Source organism: Muscardinus avellanarius, assembly GCF_963383645.1.
Source record: "Muscardinus avellanarius genome assembly, chromosome: 4".
Lineage (NCBI taxonomy): Eukaryota > Metazoa > Chordata > Mammalia > Rodentia > Gliridae > Muscardinus > Muscardinus avellanarius.
Window position 1 is genome coordinate 122065020 of NC_137789.1, and position 22772 is coordinate 122087791.

Below are 22772 nucleotides of genomic sequence, written 5' to 3' on the forward strand. Positions count from 1 at the left end.
TAACTTACTATATGTTAGACACTGTGCCAAGTGCTGGAGATATGGGCAAGCGCAAGATAAATTCAATATCCATTCAAGAACCTTTGGTGAAATAGACATTAAACAGATGATCACATGAATGCTTATTGAAATTAAAATACAAGGTGTGAGCCGAGTATGGTGGCGCACACTTGTAATCCCTGCGCTTGGGATGCGGAGACAGGAGGATTGCGCAGGTTTGAAGCCAGCCTCCCTGCCTTAAGAGACCCTGTTTCTAAATAAAATATATAAATAGGTCTGGGAGTGTAGCCTGGAGATAGAAGGGTTCCTTCCATCCCCAGTACCACACACACACACACAAAAAAAATACAGGGTGTGCCAGGTGTGTTGGTTCATGCTTGTAATCCTACTACTTGGGAGGCTGAGACAGGAAGGTTGCAGGTTTGTGGTCAGCCCCAGTGACTTAGTGAAATTAGCTTATCAAAATAAATAATAAAATAAGGCTGGAGGTATAGCTCAAAGGCAAAATGCCCTTGGATTCAGCCCCACACACTACAAAATAAAATAATACAGGGTGCTATAAAAGAGTGTAATAGAAAAACCTATTGTACAATAGGAAACTGGAAATTCAAAAATGGCCTCTGTAGGAATAACAGTTAAACAGAGACCGGTTAGGCAGAGAGAACAGAGTTGACAACAGTCTTGAAATGGGAAACACTTTGATTTGGTAAAAAAAAAAAAAAAAGGAGAGAGAGAGAGAGAGAGAGAGAGAGAGAGAGAGAGAGAGAGGGAGGAGGAAGTAGGCTAAGGAATAAGGCACTAGAGGGATAGGTGTACACTAGATCAAAGGTTGGCAAACCATGGTCTGATTTGTCCTGCCGCTTGTATTTGTAAATAAAGTTTTATTGGGAAACAGCCAGGCTCATCCCTTTATACGCTGTGTATAGCTTGTTACATCAGTACATCTGGATAGTTGCAATAGAAACTGTGTGGCTTACAAAGTCTAAAGTATTTACTATCTGGACTTTATAGAAAAAGTTTCCTGACGTCTGTAGTAGATGATTCAGTACCTTGTAAACCATGTTAGGGATTCGAGATGGAATCCCATGTGCAAAAGGAAGGCACTAAAGGGCTCTGAACAGGAGACTGAGTGGCATCAACAGATGTGGGCTTTAAGCAGACCACCATAGCTATGTGACAAGGACCTGTAGCGGGTATGCAAGGAGAGGCCACCTCAGATAGGACCGTGCCTTGCAGTGACACCGGGGCGATGGGGAAAAGCGAGTCTGAAGTCTATTTGGAAGCAAAATCAGCATGATTTGGCTATATACTGGTCATTGAAATGAAAGAGAGGAAGAAACCAAAGATGAATCTTGGTTTTTGCCTAAATAAGGAGCTTACTGACTCTAGTTTCAGAAACAGGAAAGACTGGAATTAGGGAGTTCTGAATTGTGAAGCTTGATAATCAAAAGCCAGTGCAGAACATGCTAAGTTTGATTTAAAAAAAAAAAGAGTAAAACAACTTTCACAAAAACTTCTGAAATAATTTTCCTCTATTTTTTGCATTAAATTCTTTTAAAACTCCATAGATTTTATCCACTTAAAGAAAAAGCCACATTTACTGGGACTGCACATATTTTAGGATCTGTTTGAGAGAAGATTTTTTTTTTTCTTCAGTTAAGACCTCCCAAGCTTTATGAAAACATCTATTTATTCTGGGACACAAGGAGATTTTCAGCCTGTTGCAGCTTTTATTTGCACTGCCAAGAGGAAAGATGGACGGGTTTCAATGGTTCTTTAATTGGGCCTTACCCGGGTCTCTTGAGCAGAGGGGGTTTGTCCTCACTTACATTTGGTCTTTTTTCACAGTTCTCCTTCAACAATGGGTAAAAATGCCCCAGTTTCCTATGATGACAGCCTACTAAAATGCCCTCCTTTCTCCAATACTCACCAACAATATGCAGCCACCCCTTATTATACATCGTTAATCTGACCTACTCAGCATCATGCCCTATGTGGAATTTTGTGTGTTAAGTGGTGTTATGATTGGATAGCTTCCCTGCATTGGGCAAGGTTTTCCCCTTGAGCCAGCATGCTGGTTTGCCTCTAAGGATATCACTTTATCACTGCAGTTGTGTAACTGGGTTTCGCTTTAGATTTGAAGCTGTTCAAAAGGATTCTGTGAATGGATGAAATATAACTTTGGGCTGGAGGATTTGACCTAAAGCTTTGCTCTAGTTCATCTGGGTCACCAGAGAGAAGTTTTTGCCTTGACATCATAGAATGCTGAATTTAAAAAAACGGACACTAATCAGATGGTGAAGTTTTTATTTATGTTAGTGTCAAAACATTTCTGGCCCTTTTTGTAGAGAAAATCTACTACTGGGTTACTGTGGACATTCTTATCTCCTTTCCTAATAAGATAAATGGAATTACCCTTCCTGTTACAGTTGGACAAAAAAAATTAAAAGACTGGATCTGGCTATTTTGGCAAGAGTTCTTAAATTTAAAGGACTATAATCTTTATGATACTGTTAGCTATTCCTGAGAAACAACTATTATAAATATAGTGGGAAAGGGAACAAATAAGCATTTTATTTCCAATAAAAAAGAGTGAATTCAGTTCCATTGAGCTCAAGGCTCTAAAATGTCTTTCCCAACCCTATTAAATAATATAAGGATATCTAGCAACAGCAACAAAGAATGCACTTGGTATATTTATAATAGAAATCTATTTCAGTGAGGAAAACTAATTTAAACTCAAGGATGCTTCATTCTTACAAACATGAATTTGGAATATTTTAGTCTGAAGAATTCCCCTAGTCCCACAGATCAGTTATAAATATTAATAGAATTTCAACAGATTCTTTTCAGAGACTAATGTTTAATATTCATTCATATTATGCAGGGAGTTCAATGTCCTGCACAGTACATGTGAATTCTTCTATTATATAAGTGAGCATATATATGAAATCTGTAGGGCAATCATCATCAAAAATAGCAGGGCCCACATATAATATTAGAGGGCATATCAAAGTTTTCTCAGCTCACTTAGTAACAAGAAAGTCACTGGTAATAAACCAAAGGGCTCTTTAGGCTGTATTGACTTAACAATGTCACATCTAGGCAGAAAGATGGATTGGTGATTCTGGACAGAGTTAAAAATGCTAACTGATATGAAGTATTTATGAAAGGCAATGAAATGATTTCCTGTGGTGAGATTCTGCAGCACTTTGAAAACTGCTCTTGAATTAGCCTCAGCCCTTTGAGTTGCTGACAACTTACTTCTAGTGCCTTATTCACTTCAGTCTATACAGTATTTTTAAAAGATATTGTTAAAAATATGATTTGGGATTCCATAAAATAAAAGAAGAACTGCATATAACTTAGTATTCTCTGAGTTTAATACCTCATTCAGGGAATGGGGAATTGTTTAGCTATGCTAATGTGTAAGTATTGTTATTTTTAACATGAGATAATATTTAATGAATCCTGCACTATTGGCACTTTCCTTCTCTCTTTTTCAAAATGAAAAACAGTTTATATGACTGATATATTTAAATCACAAAATAATTTGTATATGGCAGCAATTATAAAGATAGCATTTATGATGTACATACAATATACTAGGCAATGTACTAGTACCAGGAGTTTTAGATGTACTATTCCATTCAGCCCTGTAGCATTTCTGGGAGATATTATGTTTATGGTACAGTTATGTGAAGGCCATAGATATTAAAAACCCATTCATGGTTATAGAGCTATCAATTGAGTCACAGGAAGATGCTGGTATTCTACTTTTTTAAATGTACAAAGACAGCAGAAATATCCTATGGTTCAACTTGATTTTATGTGCTGAGTTACAGTCTGAAACTAGGTCTGTGTGATTCCAAAGTCTAGGGTACTGTTCTGGATAACACTGGTTATTTTTTATTGCTCGTGATAATAAAAACCAATCATGAGTTATATGACAAAGAATTAATCACTCACTAAGCTCGAGTTAAAATGAACTCATCATTTATGGCAAGGTTTCTATACATCATTTTAATGTCATTTCGATAGAAAAAAGATAACTGCTAATGTGCGGCAGAGAAATGGTACATTTGTGGAGCTTATCACATATTTTCTAAATTAAATATCTCAGCTGGAGCACAGTTGTTCTTCAACTATTAAAAGAAATATCTCTCACAAAGAGAACAGCGGGGTTCTTTGAAGTGTGACCTTGAAAATCAAGGTCTGTATGACAGGGCATCATTCAAAGCAGATGCGTATCCCCCAGAGACCACAATAAAATTGTTACTGACAATACTTGCTTCTCTTTAAGAAGAGGGCTCAATAAAACTTCCAGGTCTTCTTGGTAATGCTATATAGTCAAGTATCCACAATGTTCTAGGCATGGTACAGAGCATCCCAAAAGAGGCTTCTGATCATTCTCACTGCTGGCCACTCACACGTGCTCTTTGATGGCTTCCAGATTCAGCAATGAACTAGAAAGCTCATTCACTTTCTATGTTTTCTTATTTTTAATACTTCTATTGGCGCATTATAGTCTCACATCATAATGTAGTTCAGAGTGATAGGGACACACACATGCACACAGTGCTTGGTGAACTTTCCCCCAGCTCCCTCCCACTACCCCCTTTTTCATACAGGATATTGAGACTGGCTTTGGTATTCTCACGTATGAACAAAATGTTAGTGGGAGTATTTCCTTCATTAATTCTTCCTCCAGCCCCTGACTACGCTCCTGGCTCTGCTGAGGTTTCTCCTCCATTATCGAAAGTCCCTCTGATATCCCGATTACTCCCTAGCTTCTGCATATGAGAGAAAACATAACCCTTCACTTTCTGTGACGGGTTGATCTCACTTAACATAACGTTGTCTGGGTCCTTCCATTTTCCTGCAAGTGACATAATTTTGAATAATTTTCTTTATTGTGTGCATATCCCATAATTTTGTAATCCATTCATCTATTGATGGACACCTAGGTAGGTTCCATAATTTAGCTAGTATGTATTGTTTTGCTATAAATGTGCATATGCATATATCACTATAATATTCTGATTTCAGTCCTTTTGGAAAGATATACAAGAGGGGTATAGCTGGATCATATAGTGGATCTATTCCCACTTTTCTGAGGGATCTCCACACTGATCTCCATAATGGCTGTACTCATTTGCATTCTTACTAGCAGTGTAGGAGAGTTCCTATTTCCCCACACTCTCACCAGCATTTTTTTGTTCGACTTCTTCATGACTGCCATTCTAATTGGGGTTAGAATCTCAGTGTAGTTTTGATTTGTGTCATCCCTGATTGCTAATGATTATGAACATTTTTTGATATATTTATATTTATTGGACATTTGTATTTCTTCTTTTGTGAAGTATCTATTTAGTTCAGTTGCCCATTTCTTGATTGGGATACTTAACACTAAAAAATCAAATAACCAATAATCCAGTCAAGAAATGGGCAAGTGAACTAAATAGATATTTGATATGTTTTACACTAAATAGACACTTGATATGTTTTAAAGGGTAACAGTAACAGATACCTAGATTGTCCTTGGGCTAAGCAATTTGCTACTCAGGCATTACTTTCCCTCACCTGTTAAGTGGGTGACCAGTCTTAGTTCTCAGTGCTATTTCAGGAACAGAGAAGAGCATGTCAAAGTTGCATGAAGGATGATTGGTCCAGCAAATATTTATCAAGCAGTGAATACACACTCCTATTATGCCATAATGTTCCTGTCTATTTCTTATATGCAATCTTGATCAAGATAAGAAGGATGGACAGATATGCAGAATATCTGATGGACAGTGGCAGGCATTCCCACTGAGGGAGAGAGCTTCTCATCTTGGAAAAGACAGCTTGTTCCCCAGTTAGGGAGCAACAATTTTTTTAGCCCAGGAGACATTAAGATTGATCTGAAGAAGAATTTTTGACAGGGAAGAAAGTGATGAAATCTTTTCTGAGGGAGCTCTAGGTAGAAGAATGATCCCATCTCTTAGGGATAGTGTTGTCATGGTCACAGATAAAAATGGATCACAATGAAGACTTGTCAAGCACTCATCCAGCTCAAGGTTTTACTGTTCCCCGGGACCTGAGTCTCACAAGCTGTCTGAGTTTTACACAGCTTTACAAGACTGTTCTCAACTTGCAAAGGTTTTGAGATGCCTCCAGAATGATGAAGACCAGGCACTTGTCTGGGAAGCAGAGCAGCGAACATTATTTTGAGCTCTGGCTTACAGCTCAGTGTTGACAGCTGCACTTCAGACCACAGTACGGACTTAACTTCAAGATCCTTCAAAACAGCTCAGTCCCACAGAGGCAGCCTTTCTTTTCTTTCTTCTTTTCTTTCAGTTTTTTATCTCTCTTAACAGATTGACATGATTGCAGGCACTACAGAGACAGCAAGTTGAGCTTTTTATACTTGAGGTACAAAAGGTGAGTTCTATCTAAATTCAAAATAAAGTACTCAATTACATGTGAGGGTCACCATCTATTTAGATGACATGAAATTTCTCTCAAGGAACTCACCCAAATAAATCATAAAGTTCCTAATTTCATCTTAGATATTTCAAAAAGGGCCGGGACAATCTTAATTAAAGCACCAACACTCTGATATAAAGCAAACATGAATATAAAACAATTACTCATCCCAGGACCATGCTGAGGTTGTAGGAAATTTTGGGAGGGTTGCTAAGTAAACTATATAGCCAACAAGTTGAAAGCCTACATAGTAATTCCATAGGTCAAGCCTGACACTCTCACCCTCTACTTTCCTTCTTTTCCTTTGTTTCTTCCCCTCTCCAAAGCCTGAAGATGTCTCAAAATTTCTCCCCAATTAGGTGGAGCAATATCTAACCTTTTTAGGGGCTCAGCTGATAAAAAGAACCATCTCATTAAAAGGACTGTGATTATAAGTAGCAAAAATGAGCTGACATACCATTTATTATAGCAGTTTCTTCATTATTTAATACTGTACAGCTATTACTGGACCTTTGTTAGTTGTGAGGTCAGAGGGACTATGACAATTCCCACCTGGGTGCCTGGCTAATTATTTTCCTCCTTCCTTTATGTTGGCCACCCTCACTACTTAAAAAACTAAAAGCAGTAGATTTTCTTCTTGCTCTTTCCTTTCTTAATCAGAAGCTGTGTTTTCTGTTGTTCTTATCCACGGCCTGTAAATTCGGGGTCTCTGCATTCATCCCGTTCCTGATCTCTCATTCCTGCCTTCTCCCCCATGGATAGCGAATGGAAATTATAATAAGTCAGTGACACTTTTATGTTCTGGACCAATTAGCCAATCTGAAGTCTTTTGTAAATCTCAGCCTGAGAGGCACAAGTTTAGGCCAATACCACAAGTGAAAAGCCCACTCTCAGAGGGCAGGGCGGGCAGAGCACAGAGGTGAAATGCAGACACAAAAAGGGATGCAGGCTATTTAATGTTCAGTCTCACTTGGTGCAGATGCTATATAAATCTGTGATTTGGAATTGTTTATAGCTCTAAAAATGTCAGGCAGCTATAGACTCCAGGCTTCCTCTAACCTTTAGCTCACTGCTTCTCGGACATTCCGTGACTTGTTCACATCTCTTACTTGCTGGCAACCCTGGGAGAAAGTTAAATGGTAGGTCATGCTAAAATTTCTGATTTATTCCTGGATTTAAATGTTCCAAGCCCTCCCATCTTTCATTTCCCTGCATAAATGGAGGAGATTATTGGGTTCATGTCTGTAAAAGGTCTTCTTCAGTATTCTCTTAAAAGCTCATAATATGGTCACAAGGCAACAAGACTTTTGTAGTTTTGATCATAAGTGTGAGTTCCTCAATACTGTATAGATTGGTGCACTGTTTTATACTCATGAGAACTCTAGACTGCAGTCCACTAGGTTCTCATGCATCTATTTCCTTCAGAATTTTTCATTTGGACAGCTGGAGGTATTGAATCCTCAGTTCTTAGATCAATGTCTGGCACATAAAAGACATTCAAAACATATTTATGCCTGTAATCGCAGTACTTGTAAGGTGGAGACAGGAGAATCACAGGTTCCAGGCCAATCTCAGCACCTTAGCAATGCCCTCATGGACTTAGTGAGAACTTGTTTTAAAAAAAAAGTACTGGGCTTGTAGCTCAGAGACTAGAACACTCTTGAGTTTAATCCCCAGTAAACACACACACACACACACACACACACACACACACACACACACACTAATACATATTTATTTGATTGAATAAATGGATAATGGAAAGCATACAAATCAAATATTTGGGAATTTCGTTTTACTGAAAGAAACTGCCATATATACATATTTTTTATACCAGTTACTGGGAGATATATTCATATATAGTATATATGTATTATATATCTTATTTTCTGTGTGCCATGTGAAATTTATTTGTTCAAACTATTTATCATATATATGTAATATACTCTATAAAATATTTTAAAAGTCTTTTTGATGTATATATTTAGCTAATTTTATACTTTCTTTCCAACCCTAGCATCAATTTTTATACTGAGTTAAGTGGGCGGACAAGTGTTATCTTAGATGTAAATCTTTCCCACTGAGGACAGCTTGACAGGGAAACCAGTGGCTGGAAGGGGTCTGTTGTTCGTTTTCACTTTGTGTGCAAATGTTCCTACAGAACAGGTTGAATTATTTCATTTTCTAATGAAAGAACATTTTTGTTTACAAATGTGGAAAATGTGCAAAATAAGACTAGTCTATTTTATAACTTGTGCCTATTAATTTAAATGACAATAGATATTTACTTTTATGTGTACATATGTGTGCATATATATGCACATATTTTATGTAAGAACACTTATAAATTATGCATGTGAATGTAAGTATATAGATATATACATATATATCTATACATACATATATATTTATGACATCACTGTAATAGTGAGATGTATATTTGTAATTATTTGATGACTGTTACTTAGCTTGCCATAATTGGCTTATATGGAAAGCATCAGTTGTGTAATAGAATTACAAATTGTTATGTCTATCATATCATGGCTTTCGTAACTGGTCACTGCTCATTATTTCAGGCTGATAATTGCTATTTTATCTGAAGGTCTAATTTCTTAAAGCAAAAGCCTAGACACCAGACCATGTTTAATGACTACAGTTTTCCTTTACTTTTCTTCCTCGTTTCTATTTATAAAATATTACCTGTCGGATTGCATTTATTGCAAATTCAAATAATTCCACATTCTCTACAATCTTAAAGCAGACCATTTTGGGTTGTCAAATTACAAGGCTGTCCACTTAACTGCAGTTATCATGAACTCCCCTACGTGAACACAAGGTAACTGGATTTAGGCCCCAGGCTCATCCTAATGAATTGCAGGATTTCATAGTATGCCTTTCTCTTTTATAAAAAGTAGATGCAATATGAAATATCATCGCTACACCTTCTGTAAAACAATCATTAAAGACATTCTATTTATGTTAGTGCTTGCTACCCAATGATCCTAACAGTAAAGTCCTAATTAAGATAAATTCTACATAATAAAAAGTTTGTTCATGTGCTTGTCCTCTTTTTGAATGAATTAAACTTTTTACTCTATATTAAAAATATGTAATTATGGCCACTGGCAATAAAATTTCTAGAGTTGCAGATTACATTAATTCTTCAGATTGCTACCTACTGGCTATTTTATTGATCGTTGCCACTTTTCTAGATGATGAACAGGGAAGCAAGCCTGAATTCTGATCAATCATTTTCAGGGTTCTTTATAAGTTTTATTTATTTAAGCTCTTTGATTCCTAGCTGAACTGGCAACAGAGGGCCACATTCACCAAAGTTAGTTTTCTATTTATATCCTTTGCTTTAAAGAATATAATATCAAATCAAAGACTTGTTTTGGAATTGGAATTGGAAGTATTAATTGTAATGGTAGGTGCCACAGATACTGACTTATTATTTCCTGTGTGCCACGTGAAACCTCTTTATTTGTTCAAACTATTTATTTATCAATAACCCTTTGGGATTGGTATTATTTTTCATATATTGACTAGGAAACAGATAGTTTAAGTAATGTATTGACTTTCTCATAGCTAGTGAGTGGTGAAACGAGTTAAATCTGGGTAGTTTGACTCCTGGCTAGTCTGATTCCAAATTTAAGATTTTCGAGGGATCCCAGAGAACTTGGCAGTAAACATATCACACTCAGAATCACTTTCTGCTGAGTCTAGACTCAGCCTTGCAATCACTCTTGGTTTTGTCCTAGGTGGCGATTGCCTCTTTAATTACTTTCACTTGTGTCTGAAACGTATTTGTCATCCATATATGTTTAATCTGTTCCTTTTACAAAAGGATGTATGCTAAGTATCATAATCAAAACTGGCTAGATGTTTACTAAATCCACTTCTTTCTACATACATAGCTAGACTACAGACTTAACTTCCTTTCCAAATTGATGCAATCACATAACTAGCTATGTTCAAATCAATAAAATGTGAGCACATCAGTGTGCATTGCATCTGTGCCTGACTCTAGACCCCTCCCAAGTGTTCTCCTCTACTCTCTTCCTCACCCACTGACTTGATGCCTAAGGGCAGAGTGAGTCAAGCGATGGTAGGACTATGGGTCTCTGAATAATCTTTTAAAACATGCTCTTGTACCTATGTTAAACTACCAATGCCAATCTCCAAGACATATATAGAGAAGGGAGGGAGGGGTGGACCCTGAGGGACATCTCCATGATTTGTGTGCATGTATTTCTATCACTCTGTACCTCAGTATAATGTATACTTATAATACATCAATGACATGTATATAATAAGAGTGCTCTCTGAAAACTTTGCCACTGACTTAATAGTTGTGCATATTTATGGTATATGGTGTAATACCGATGTACATATACAATGTGTAAGGATCAAAGGTTATTAGCTTTTCCATCTCTTTGAACATTTATCATCCAAATAATCTCTTTGAAGAGACTACCTACCAGTCATAAATACCTGTTCAGGTTGAACAAGAAATGAACCTCAGGCCATCCAAGTTTTGGCTGTGTTTGTTAGAAAAACTACTCTAATAAATGCAATGCCCATGCAAGATCATATCACTTTTTAGCATTAAGAATAAGAATTTGAATCTAAGGCATCTAAGTCCAACTTCTTCCACCTATGCTAGTCTTATTGATAATTTAAAAATTTACCTAATGAGGGTTAGTTAACTATCTGGTACTATAATAAATACCTGAGATAATAAACTTATCAAGACAAAAGGTTTATTTTGGCTCACAGCTTTGGAGGTTTCAGTCTATGCTCGTTTGGCTCCATTGCTTTTGGACCTTTGACGAGGCGGCACCTTGTGATAGGGAGCAAGTAGTAGGTATAAAAGCTATTCTACCTCATGACTAGGAAGCAAAGGGGAGAGTGAGAGGAAACAAAAGGAGGGGCTGGAGTCCCACTACCTCTCTTAAGGGCACATCTCCAACAACTGAAAGATTTTCCTCTAGGCCCCACCTCTTAAAGCTTCTACCAGCTCCCAATAGCTCCATGCTGGAAACTAAGCATTTAACACATGGGCCTTTGAAGATCCAAACTGTATTACCATGCTAACATGACCAAGATCTATTTTTAAACCACAATGCTAAAAAAAAAAAAAAAACAAACACCCCAATATCCCTTAAATTCTAATCCCATCAATATTTGAGTTCATTAGTACCAGGTGTTTTCCTATCTCTAAAACAGCTCTAGACATCTCCTTATTTATATCTTCAGGCCCATAGCTCCCCACCCCAATCACCTCGTCTACCATTTCTGCCCACATATGAAGCACAAAGACCACATCAAGTCAGGATTTCTCAGTTGTGTCCTGGGGGACCATTTATGAAGGATGTTCATAGGTTTGGTGCCCAAATAAAATTTTCCATGGTGAAGTGCATTTGGAAAATTACAGATTAAATGAAGTGAAAAATGCCTTTTCTGTAGGAATATCCTTTAACAGAATAATATTTTTTGAAACTCTCCAAAATAGGGGTACAGTCTGTAGCATTTTGCAAACCTATTTGACAATGGAGCTCCTTCCTGAATAATATGTCAAGAAACTAGTATTTCATAGAACATATTTTCTGAAACATGAACATCAGCATATTGTGTCATACTCATCACTGTTGGTACTTGAAGTTAGGTCTAGTACATCTCAGAACTTGGTTCTTCGGCCTAAGGGAATGTTGGATCTAGTTGTGGGTTTCCTCACGTACTGCCTATTCTTAACATCCGAAAAATGAATATGCCTTAACCTTCGTCTTGTTTGGGACACTTCTTTATCCTCTGTCTCTCTGTCTCTCAAGACTTTATCAAAAGACTCTATTTTGTGGTCTCAAGCCTGCCCAGCCTTCATCTATCCTGTTTGACAGTTCCTCTTCATTAACAGTGTGTACTAATTCTTGATTCAGTCAAACACCTCAAATAAAAGGTGGGTGTGGGGAAGTGTTGTAGCATAAAGAGACACCTCTCTCTTTCTCTCTCTCTCTCTCTCTCTCTCTCTCTCTCTCTCTCTCTCTCCTTCCTTCCTTTCCTTCTTTCCTTTTTTGCAGTACTGGGGATGGAAACTAGGGGCATTCTACCTTCTAGCTACATCCCCAGCCCTATTTTTTATTCTTTATTTTGAAACAGGGTCTCACTGAGTTGTAAAGGGCCTGACTAAGTAGCTGAGGCTGTTCTCGAACTGTGATCCTTCTGTTTCAGCCTCCCAAATGCTGGGATTACAAGAATGAACCACCACACCTGGCTAAGAGACATCTCTTACTGGCCTAGTCATGTGACAATATTATTAAGACACAGTGGAGTTACATTATATGGGCATTTATATTAGATGAGGTCAACTTGACACAGTACTCTGGCCCTAGATAGATAGACTAGTTTAAATGGAGGCAGTTAGATTTTATGTTAGGAAATATCATTACTGGAGGATTCACATAATTTAAAACTTGCATAATAGAAGATGAATTTTCCATACATTGGACAGAAGAAAGCAAGAATTTGTTCTCCATTTGAACTTGTACCACCATCGGCTCTTGGAGAAACATGGTCTTATGGTTTTAAAATTGTTTGATTGTCGATATTAAAATTTTTTTTTAATTCTATTATTACAAATGCTGCCAATCATGTGAGAATTTCTTAATATTCTCATGCTGCATTCTTTCAAAGCTCTGCAATTCTGTAAATGGTTACTGCACTGTAGTGTGGGTGCTTTCACACACTATGCCACTCTACCTATGCGGCGTATTTGATCTATTAGGAGATATTACTGCTATTTCTTTCCGTCCTGTGTGCCTTTCATAGTAGAAAATATCACTTTGCCCTATGAAAGCGAAACAACTATTTAACCTCTCCTCACCCAAAGACACTGAAATCTATAAAATGTTGGAAAAGGAGACCCCTGGAGAAACCAGGCCCAGTAAGACGCTGGGTTCTGGGCGGGGGTCGCGGGCGGGGCACGCCTAATGGGGCCCGGGTCGCGGGACTCTGGGCCCCGGCCGAACTGCGCGTAGCACGCCAGACCCCTGGAGAAACCAGGCCAAGTAAGACGCTGGGTTCTGGGCTGGGGTCGCGGGCTGGGCACGCCAGATGGGGCCCGGGTCGCGGGACTTTGGGCCCCAGGCAGAACTGCGAGTAGCACGCCAGACCCCTGGAGAAACCAGGCCCAGTAAGACGCTGGGTTCTGGGCAGGGGTCGCGCGCGGCGCACAAAAGCCAGGGCCTGGGTCGCGGGACCCTGGGCCCCGGGCCGAACTGCGCGTAGCACGCCAGACCCCTGGAGAAACCAGGCCCAGTAAGACGCTGGGTTCTGGGCGGGGGTCGCGGGCGGGGCACGCCTAACGGGGCCCGGGTCGCGGGACTCTGGGCCCCGGCCGAACTGCGCGTAGCACGCCAGACCCCTGGAGAAACCAGGCCAAGTAAGACGCTGGGTTCTGGGCTGGGGTCGCGGGCTGGGCACGCCAGATGGGGCCCAGGTCGCGGGACTCTGGGCCCCAGGCAGAACTGCGAGTAGCACGCCAGACCCCTGGAGAAGCCAGGCCCAGTAAGACGCTGGGTTCTGGGCAGGGGTCGCCCGCGGCGCACAAAAGCCGGGGCCTGGGTCGCGGGACTCTGGGTCCCGGCCGAACTGCGAGTAGCACGCCAGACCCCTGGAGAAACCGGGCCCAGAACAGAAAAAGATAAAGAAAAATATCGGAGAGGTGGTAAGAAAGCCATTATGGATGCCAGGACACTGGAGATGCAGACAAAACTTACCTAAATGCACTGGAACTTATGGAAAAATTCGCCGTGAAAGAGGACTGCTATTTCTCTATATTGTTAAGAATCTCAGATATCACATATAAGGAGAGAGTTTAGCGGAGACCAAGGAGAAATGCGGTGTTGAAAGAGTTCTTCGCGATGGTGGTAGAGACTTGTATTCAGGAGAAGCAGAAACCGGATCTTACCAACTTTATTTTTTTGGAGAAATTACACCAAATGTCGAATGCTACCATCACGCATGCTTAGGAACACTGGACAACATTCAGAGTGGAAAAAGAGCCTGGGAAGGATTTGAAACGGTGGAGGCAGTGGCAATGCCAGTGGCCAATATTCGGGGGAGGCAGAGATCTGATACATTACAACTGGAACCTTTGAAATACTAACAAAAGAGACAGTGATCGGAACCTGCTGAGGGGTTAGGCGGGCGCCGGGGCCAGTGGCCGACATCGGAGCTTGCTGTGAGGCAAGGCCACTACTGAGGCCTCCGTGGCCGGGATTGGAACCTGCAGAGGGGTTAGACCGATGCTGGGGCCAGCGAGGCCGGCATTGGAGCCTGCCATGATGCAAGGCTTGTGCTAGGGCCTCCGAGGTCGGGTCCGGAACTTGCTGAGGGGTTAGGCCGGTGCTGGGGTCAGCGAGGCCGGCATCGGAGCCTGCCGTGAGGCAAGGCCGGTACTGGGGCCTCCGAGGCCAGGATAAGAGCTTGCCGAGGGGTTAGGCCGGTGTTGGGGCCAACGAGGCCGGCAGCAGAGCCTGCCGTGAGGCATGACCAGTGCTGGGGCCTCCGAGGCCGGGATCGGAGCATGCCGAGGGGTTAGGCTGGTGCTGGGGCCAGAGAGGCCGGCATCGGAGCCTGCCTTGAGGCAAGGCCGGTACTTGGGCCTCCGAGGCCAGGATAAGAGCCTGCCGAGGGGTTAGGCCGGTGCTGGGGCCTCCGAGGCCAGGATAAGAGCCTGCTGAGGGGTTAGGCCGGTGCTGGGGACAGCGAGGCTGGCATCGGAGCCTGCCTTGAGGCATGACCAGTGCTGGGGCCTCCGAGGCCAGGATCGGAGCCTGCCGAGGGGTTAGGCCAGTGCTGGGGCCAGCGAGGCCGGCATCGGAGCCTGCCTTGAGGCAAGGCCGGTACTGGGGCCTCCGAGACCAAGACAAGAGCCTGCCGAGGGGTTAGGCCGGTGCTGGGGCCAGCGAGGCCGGCATCGGAGCCTGCCTGCCTTGAGGCATGACCAGTGCTGGGGCCTCCGAGGCCGGGATCGGAGCCTGCCGAGGGGTTAGGCCGCTGCTGGGGCCAGCGAGGCCGGCATCGGAGCCTGCCTTGAGGCAAGGCCGGTACTGGGGCCTCTGAGGCCGGGATCGGAGCCTGCCGAGGGGTTAGGCCGCTGCTGGGGCCAGTGAGGCCGGCATCGGAGCCTGCCGTGAGGCAAGGCCGGTACTGGGGCCTCTGAGGCCAGGATAAGAGCCTGCTGAGGGGTTAGGCCGGTGCTGGGGCCAGCGAGGCCGGCATTGGAGCCTGCCTTGAGGCATGACCAGTGCTGGGGCCTCCGAGGCCGGGATCGGAGCCTGCCGAGGGGTTAGGCCGCTGCTGGGGCCAGCGATGCCGGCATCGGAGCCTGCCGTGAGGCAAGGCCGGTACTGGGGCCTCCGAGGCCAGGATAAGAGCTTGCCGAGGGTTTAGGCCGGTGCTGGGGCCAGCGAGGCCGGCATCGGAGCCTGCCTTGAGGCAAGGCCGGTACTGGGGCCTCTGAGGCCGGGATCGGAGCCTGCCGAGGGGTTAGGCCGCTGCTGGGGCCAGTGAGGCCGGCATCGGAGCCTGCCGTGAGGCAAGGCCGGTACTGGGGCCTCTGAGGCCAGGATAAGAGCCTGCTGAGGGGTTAGGCCGGTGCTGGGGCCAGCGAGGCCGGCATCGGAGCCTGCCTTGAGGCAAGGCCGGTACTGGGGCCTCTGAGGCCAGGATAAGAGCTTGCCGAGAGGTTAGGCCGGTGCTGGGGCCAACGAGGCCGGCAGCGGAGCCTGCCATGAGGCATGACCAGTCCTGGGGCCTCCGAGGCCGGGATCGGAGCATGCCGAGGGGTTAGGCCGGTGCTGGGGCCAGCGAGGCCAGCATCGGAGCCTGCCGTGAGGCAAGGCCGGTACTGGGGCCTCCGAGGCCAGGATAAGAGCCTGCCAAGGGGCTAGGCCGGTGCTGGGGCCAGCGAGGCCGGCATCGGAGCCTGCCTTGAGGCATGACCAGTGCTGGGGCCTCCGAGTCCGGGATCGGAGCCTGCCGAGGGGTTAGGCCGCTGCTGGAGCCAGCGAGGCCGGCATCGGAGCCTGCCGTGAGGCAAGGCCGGTACTGGGGCCTCCGAGGCCAGGATAAGAGCTTGCCGAGGGTTTAGGCCGGTGCTGGGGCCAACGAGGCCGGCAGCGGAGCCTGCCGTGAGGCATGACCAGTGCTGGGGCCTCTGAGGCCGGGATCGGAGCATGCCGAGGGGTTAGGCCGGTGCTGGGGCCAGCGAGGCCGGCATCGGAGCCTGCCGTGAGGCAAGGCCGGTACTGGGGCCAGCGAGGCCGGCATCGGAGCCTGCCGTGAGGCAAGGCCGGTACTGGGGCCTCCGAGGCCAGGATAAGAGCCTGCCGAGGGGTTAGGCCAGTGCTGGGGCCAGTGAGGCCGGCATCGGAGCCTGCCTTGAGGCAAGGTCGGTACTGGGGCCTCTAGGCCAGGATAAGAGCCTGCCGAGGGGTTAGGCCGGTGCTGGGGCCAGCGAGGCCGGCATCAGAGCCTGCCTTGAGGCAAGGCCGGTACTGGGGCCTCGAGGCCAGGTTAAGAGCCTGCCGAGGGGTTAGGCCGGTGCTGGGGCCAGCGAGGCCGGCATCGGAGCCTACCGTGAGGCAAGGCCGGTACTGGGGCCTCCGAGGCCAGGATAAGAGCTTGCCGAGAGGTTAGGCCGGTGCTGGGGCCAACGAGGCCGGCAGCGGAGCCTGCCGTGAGGCATGACCAGTGCTGGGGCCTCCGAGGCCGGGATCGGAGCATGCCGAGGGGTTAGGCCGGTGCTGGGGCCTGCGAGGCCAGCATCGGAGCCTGCCGTGAGGCAAGGCCGGTACTGGGGCCTTCGAGGCCAGGATAAGAGCCTGCCGAGGGGTTAGGCCGGTGCTGGGGCCAGCGAGGCCGGCATCGGAGCCTGCCATGAGGCAAGGCCGGTACTGGGGCCTCCGAGGCCAGGATAAGAGCCTGCCAAGGGGTTAGGCCGGTGCTGGGGCCAGCAAGGCCGGCATCGGAGCCTGCCTTGAGGCATGACCAGTGCTGGGGCCTCCGAGGCCGGGATCGGAGCCTGCCAAGGGGTTAGGCCGCTGCTGGGGCCAACGAGGCCGGCATCGGAGCCTGCCTTGAGGCAAGGCCGGTACTGGGGCCTTCGAGGCCAGGATAAGAGCCTGCCGAGGGGTTAGGCCGGTGCTGGGGCCAGCGAGGCCGGCATCGGAGCCTGCCATGAGGCAAGGCCGGTACTGGGGCCTCCGAGGCCAGGATAAGAGCCTGCCAAGGGGTTAGGCCGGTGCTGGGGCCAGCGAGGCCGGCATCGGAGCCTGCCTTGAGGCATGACCAGTGCTGGGGCCTCCGAGGCCGGGATCGGAGCCTGCCGAGGGGTTAGGCCGCTGCTGGGGCCAGCGATGCCGGCATCGGAGCCTGCCGTGAGGCAAGGCCGGTACTGGGGCCTCCGAGGCCAGGATAAGAGCCTGCCGAGGGGTTAGGCCAGTGCTGGGGCCAGTGAGGCCGGCATCGGAGCCTGCCTTGAGGCAAGGTCGGTACTGGGGCCTCTGAGGCCAGGATAAGAGCCTGCTGAGGGGTTAGGCCGGTGCTGGGGCCAGCGAGGCCAGCATCGGAGCCTGCCTTGAGGCAAGGCCGGTACTGGGGCCTCGAGGCCAGGATAAGAGCCTGCCGAGGGGTTAGGCCGGTGCTGGGGCCAGCGAGGCCGGCATCGGAGCCTACCGTGAGGCAAGGCCGGTACTGGGGCCTCCGAGGCCAGGATAAGAGCTTGCCGAGGGGTTAGGCCGCTGTTGGGGCCAGTGAGGCCGGCATCGGAGCCTGCCTTGAGGCATGACCAGTGCTGGGGCCTCCGAGGCCGGGATCGGAGCCTGCCGAGGGGTTAGGCCGCTGCTGGGGCCAGCGAGGTCGGCATCGGAGCCTGCCGTGAGGCAAGGCCGGTACTGGGGCCTCCGAGGCCAGGACAAGAGCCTGCCGAGGGGTTAGGCCGGTGCTGGGGCCAACGAGGCCGGCATCGGAGCCTGCCTTGAGGCAAGGCCGGTACTGGGGCCTCTGAGGCCGGGATCGGAGCCTGCCGAGGGGTTAGGCCGCTGCTGGGGCCAGTGAGGCCGGCATCGGAGCCTGCCGTGAGGCAAGGCCGGTACTGGGGCCTCTGAGGCCAGGATAAGAGCCTGCTGAGGGGTTAGGCCGGTGCTGGGGCCAGCGAGGCCGGCATCGGAGCCTGCCTTGAGGCAAGGCCGGTACTGGGGCCTCGAGGCCAGGATAAGAGCCTGCTGAGGGGTTAGGCTGGTGCTGGGGCCAGCGAGGCCGGCATCGGAGCCTGCCGTGAGGCAAGGCCGGTACTGGGGCCTCCGAGGCCAGGATAAGAGCTTGCCGAGAGGTTAGGCCGGTGCTGGGGCCAACGAGGCCGGCAGCGGAGCCTGCCGTGAGGCATGACCAGTGCTGGGGCCTCCGAGGCCGGGATCGGAGCATGCCGAGGGGTTAGGCCGGTGCTGGGGCCAGCGAGGCCAGCATCGGAGCCTGCCGTGAGGCAAGGCCGGTACTGGGGCCTTCGAGGCCAGGATAAGAGCCTGCCGAGGGGTTAGGCCGGTGCTGGGGCCAGCGAGGTCGGCATCGGAGCCTGCCGCGAGGCAAGGCCGGTACTGGGGCCTCTGAGGCCAGGATAAAAGCCTGTCAAGGGGTTAGGCCGGTGCTGGGGCCAGTGAGGCCGGCATCGGAGCCTGCCGTGAGGCATTACCAGTGTTGGGGCCTCCGAGGCCGGGATTGGAATCCTGCCAAGGGGTTAGACCGGTGCAGGGGCCAATGGCCAGCATCGGAGCCTGGCGTGAGGCAAGTTCACTCCTGCGGCCTCCAAGGTCGGGACCAAAGCCAGCTTAGGGGTTTGACCGGTTCAGGGGCCAGCGAGACCAGAACTGGGTCCTCCCATGAGGCAAGGCCGCTGCGTGAGCCAGCGAGGTCTGGTTCAATCCACTGAGTAGCCAGGCCACTACTGGGACCATCAAGAGTGGGATTGGTACTTGCAACGCAGCATGCACAGAGAAATATCGCAGAAAATATAAATCAGACGCTTCTCTTAATCAGCAATAACTAGGAGGAAAAGGGCAACAGGAAGAGGTTGAGCTATAGAAAGGGCCCTATAGTGAAGCAACTAATGTGACCAATCAGAGGGTATGTAATACTGGAGGACGGAGCCTCTTTAAAATGCAGGAGGTACATAAACAAATGTATCAAAGTAAATCACCAAAGAAGTGTGGGATGGAGGGAGGGGGAGGGAATGGGACGGGGGCTGGAGGAGGGCTAATTGGATGATGTGTGCTTGTATATCCTCTCAAGTCTTGTACTCCAATGTGATTGATATATGACTACAATGCACCAATTTAAAAAATAAACTAATTAAAAAAAAAAATGTTGGAAAAGTGGCTGTACTGAATTTAGAAAGTTTATGCCATTCTCCAAAGTGTCATGTAGTTCTAAGGGACTCCAAAGGTAATCTTGAGTATATGTGGTTCTTCTCTTTACATGTCAACTTTAGAATCTCACTTCCCACATAATACGTGAGTGTACATGAAGATAATGGGCACTGCTGATTGCTAAGACAGCATTTACTACTTCCTTCTTTCTTTCCAACAAAACCCTGTTTTATCCGGGTAGTGACCCCTCCCATCATAATGGGAAGATGAGCTTAATACCATTTCCAAGAGTAGATCTTGAATTGTCCAGCTTATCACAATACTCCAACTACTTGCCAGTGACTGGTGTTAGGCTGGTTGAGTAACCAATCTTGGCCTAAATCATATGAGAAGTCTCTTAAGGTGCTTCTGGAAAGATTCCTTGGGTCTTTATAAAGGGACAGAGTCACTGATAACAGCTCTTATTCCCAAGCGTGTGATGGGCTTCTATGTGACTCCAATAGCTAATGCCGCTTTGCTATTTCAACATCAAGAATAGAAGAGAGCAGAGAAGGCTGGATGCCAGGACCTTAAAGATATTGCTCAGTTCTGGAATTCACTCGAAGTCTTCCTAGCCTCTCCTTAGTCAGCTTGGGCCACAATTAACAAAATGCCAGAGATTGGGTGGCTCAAACAATAGAAATATCTCACAGTTCTGGAACCAAAAAGTGTAAGATCAAAGTACTGGTTAATTGGTGCCCCCTGGGGGGTAGTCTCTTCCTGGTGTGGCTGCCTTCTTACTGTCCTCCCATGGATTTTCCCTGCTGTGTGAAAGCCATGACAGAGAGAGAGAGAGAGAGAGAGAGAGAGAGAGAGAGAGAGAGAGAGAGAGAGGAGAGGGAGAGAGAGAACCCTTTCTCTCTTTCTCTTATAAGGCCACCAATCCCATTGGGTTAGGACCCCACCCCTACAACCTCATATAATCTTAATTCCCAAAAGCCTCATCTCTAAATATGACCACTTTGGGATTAGGGTTTTAGCACATGTATTTGCAAGAGACACAATTTAGCCCATAGTAGAAAATATAGCAGATGCTCTTATGTTGTTTAAATAAGCTTAAACGCCAGGCGTGGCGGCGCACACTTGTAATCCCTGAGCTTGGAAGGCAGAGACAGGAGGATTGTGCAGGTTTGAAGCCAGCCTTGCTGGTTTAAGAGATCCTGTCTCCAAATAAAAAAAAATATAAAATAGGTCTGGAAGTGTAGACCGGAGAAGGGTTCCATGCCCAGTACCAAAAAAATAAAAATAAAAATAAATAATAAATAAATAAATAAATAAGCTTAAACTTTTTTTGTTACATACAGCCAAATATACCCTGTTAGATCCCATATCTTAGAAGCAGTATAAGGAGGATAATGTCTAATTCATGGCATATCGCTTGAGAAGATCAATGGCTATTTTCCTTTCCTTAGAACACAGCCACTGTAGAGTTAAAATGGGCTAGTCCATTGCTGCTATAGGGTGAAGTGCTATAGGGTGAAGTGCTGATTGTACATATGTGTGGTATCATGTTAACATAAACAGTCCAGCCCTTAGGGAGTTTTAAGTTATAAAGGAAACATTTTTCTAAGATCATGTGCTCTGATATAAAAAACCACACTCCAGCCTAGTTCTATCGTTATAAAGTTTTAGCCAGCCAAGGGATATTAGTTAGTGATTTTATCAGGCAAGATTTCTAAGTAATGGCTTGATTAAACTATCACTGTGCCCGCCATAAAACAATGTAGTGAAGTGGAGCCATTCCTTTAAGAGCTTAGTCATTTTAGATCATTACAGTTTAGTCACTAAAAACATTGTCTTAGGGAATCACCCCAATCCTATAATAAGAGTTATACCCTCACATTTTTTTTTTGCCTGAAATGAACCAGTTATATATTTTTTTGTTATGAAAATATAATTTTTACAAGTATCATCAACAAAAAAGGTGAATTATAGATTTCAACACATCCTAGGAAAGCGAACATTCAGGAAACATTTTGTCCATCATTGTATGCAAAGTAATTTTAGCCTCTTTTTCACATAAAATATAAGCAACAAAATTAAATTGAATTGAAGGGTTTTCATAACACAGTAAAATTCACTTTTAATTTCTAGCTGTGGAAGTGGAAGATCAGCACTTAACCACATTTTTTAAAGCCCCAATCAAACAAACACGGGATGAACTCCACCAAGAAACGGCCGATGAGAGAGATACATTTGCATATACATGGATCCATATTAAAGCAACAGACCACACGGCCATTTTGAAATCTTAAACCTTCCAACACGATTTCCATGAACTCAGTAATACGAACCATGTGGTGAATGATTCTCTGAAAGACTTTGCTGGTTTTACCGTGTATTTTATGACTGGGCAAATGTGACATTAAATTTTATCCCCTGTGGCTTGGAGTTAAATGCTCGCTCTGTTCAGAATGGCAACACTCAATTAAACAGCATTTTTCATGATCTTACCCACCATTGTTACTGTATTTAAGGGAAATAATGGGGGTACTGACCTATATTGCGCTTCTTATTATCAATGGAGACGAAACGTACGCAGGGATTACTGGTGATGTACTGCCCAGCCCAAGGGACGTCAATCTTTGTGCCGGCTTCATAAAAGAGGCCCAGAGCATACCGAGAGGAGTAGCTCACAGACTCCAGCTGCCGCCGCTGGCCTTCACTGATCACTGTGGAAGAAGAAGTAAAGGGCATCGAACTTGAAAATATCTTTTCTTTTAGTACATCAAATACAAAGCTTCTTTAAACCAGTGCCCACTGTTTCCACCAACTCCATCGTACTTTCCATGAGTTTTGGAAGGTATTGTAAAAAAACCTCAGCTCTAATTTCTTTTCAGA

General features: G+C 45.7%; 1 protein-coding gene across 1 annotated transcript in view; it reads right to left on the reverse strand.

Annotated features, from left to right (window-relative positions):
* The window catches only part of RNLS (renalase, FAD dependent amine oxidase), a gene marked incomplete at both ends in the record, with an annotated part of 281853 nt that overhangs the window by 45870 nt on the left and 213211 nt on the right, over positions 1-22772 (reverse strand). The window contains one exon of the mRNA XM_080694824.1: positions 22430-22603. Within this exon, the coding sequence (XP_080550950.1) occupies positions 22430-22603 (174 nt within the window). The remainder of the gene's footprint in view (positions 1-22429; positions 22604-22772) is intronic.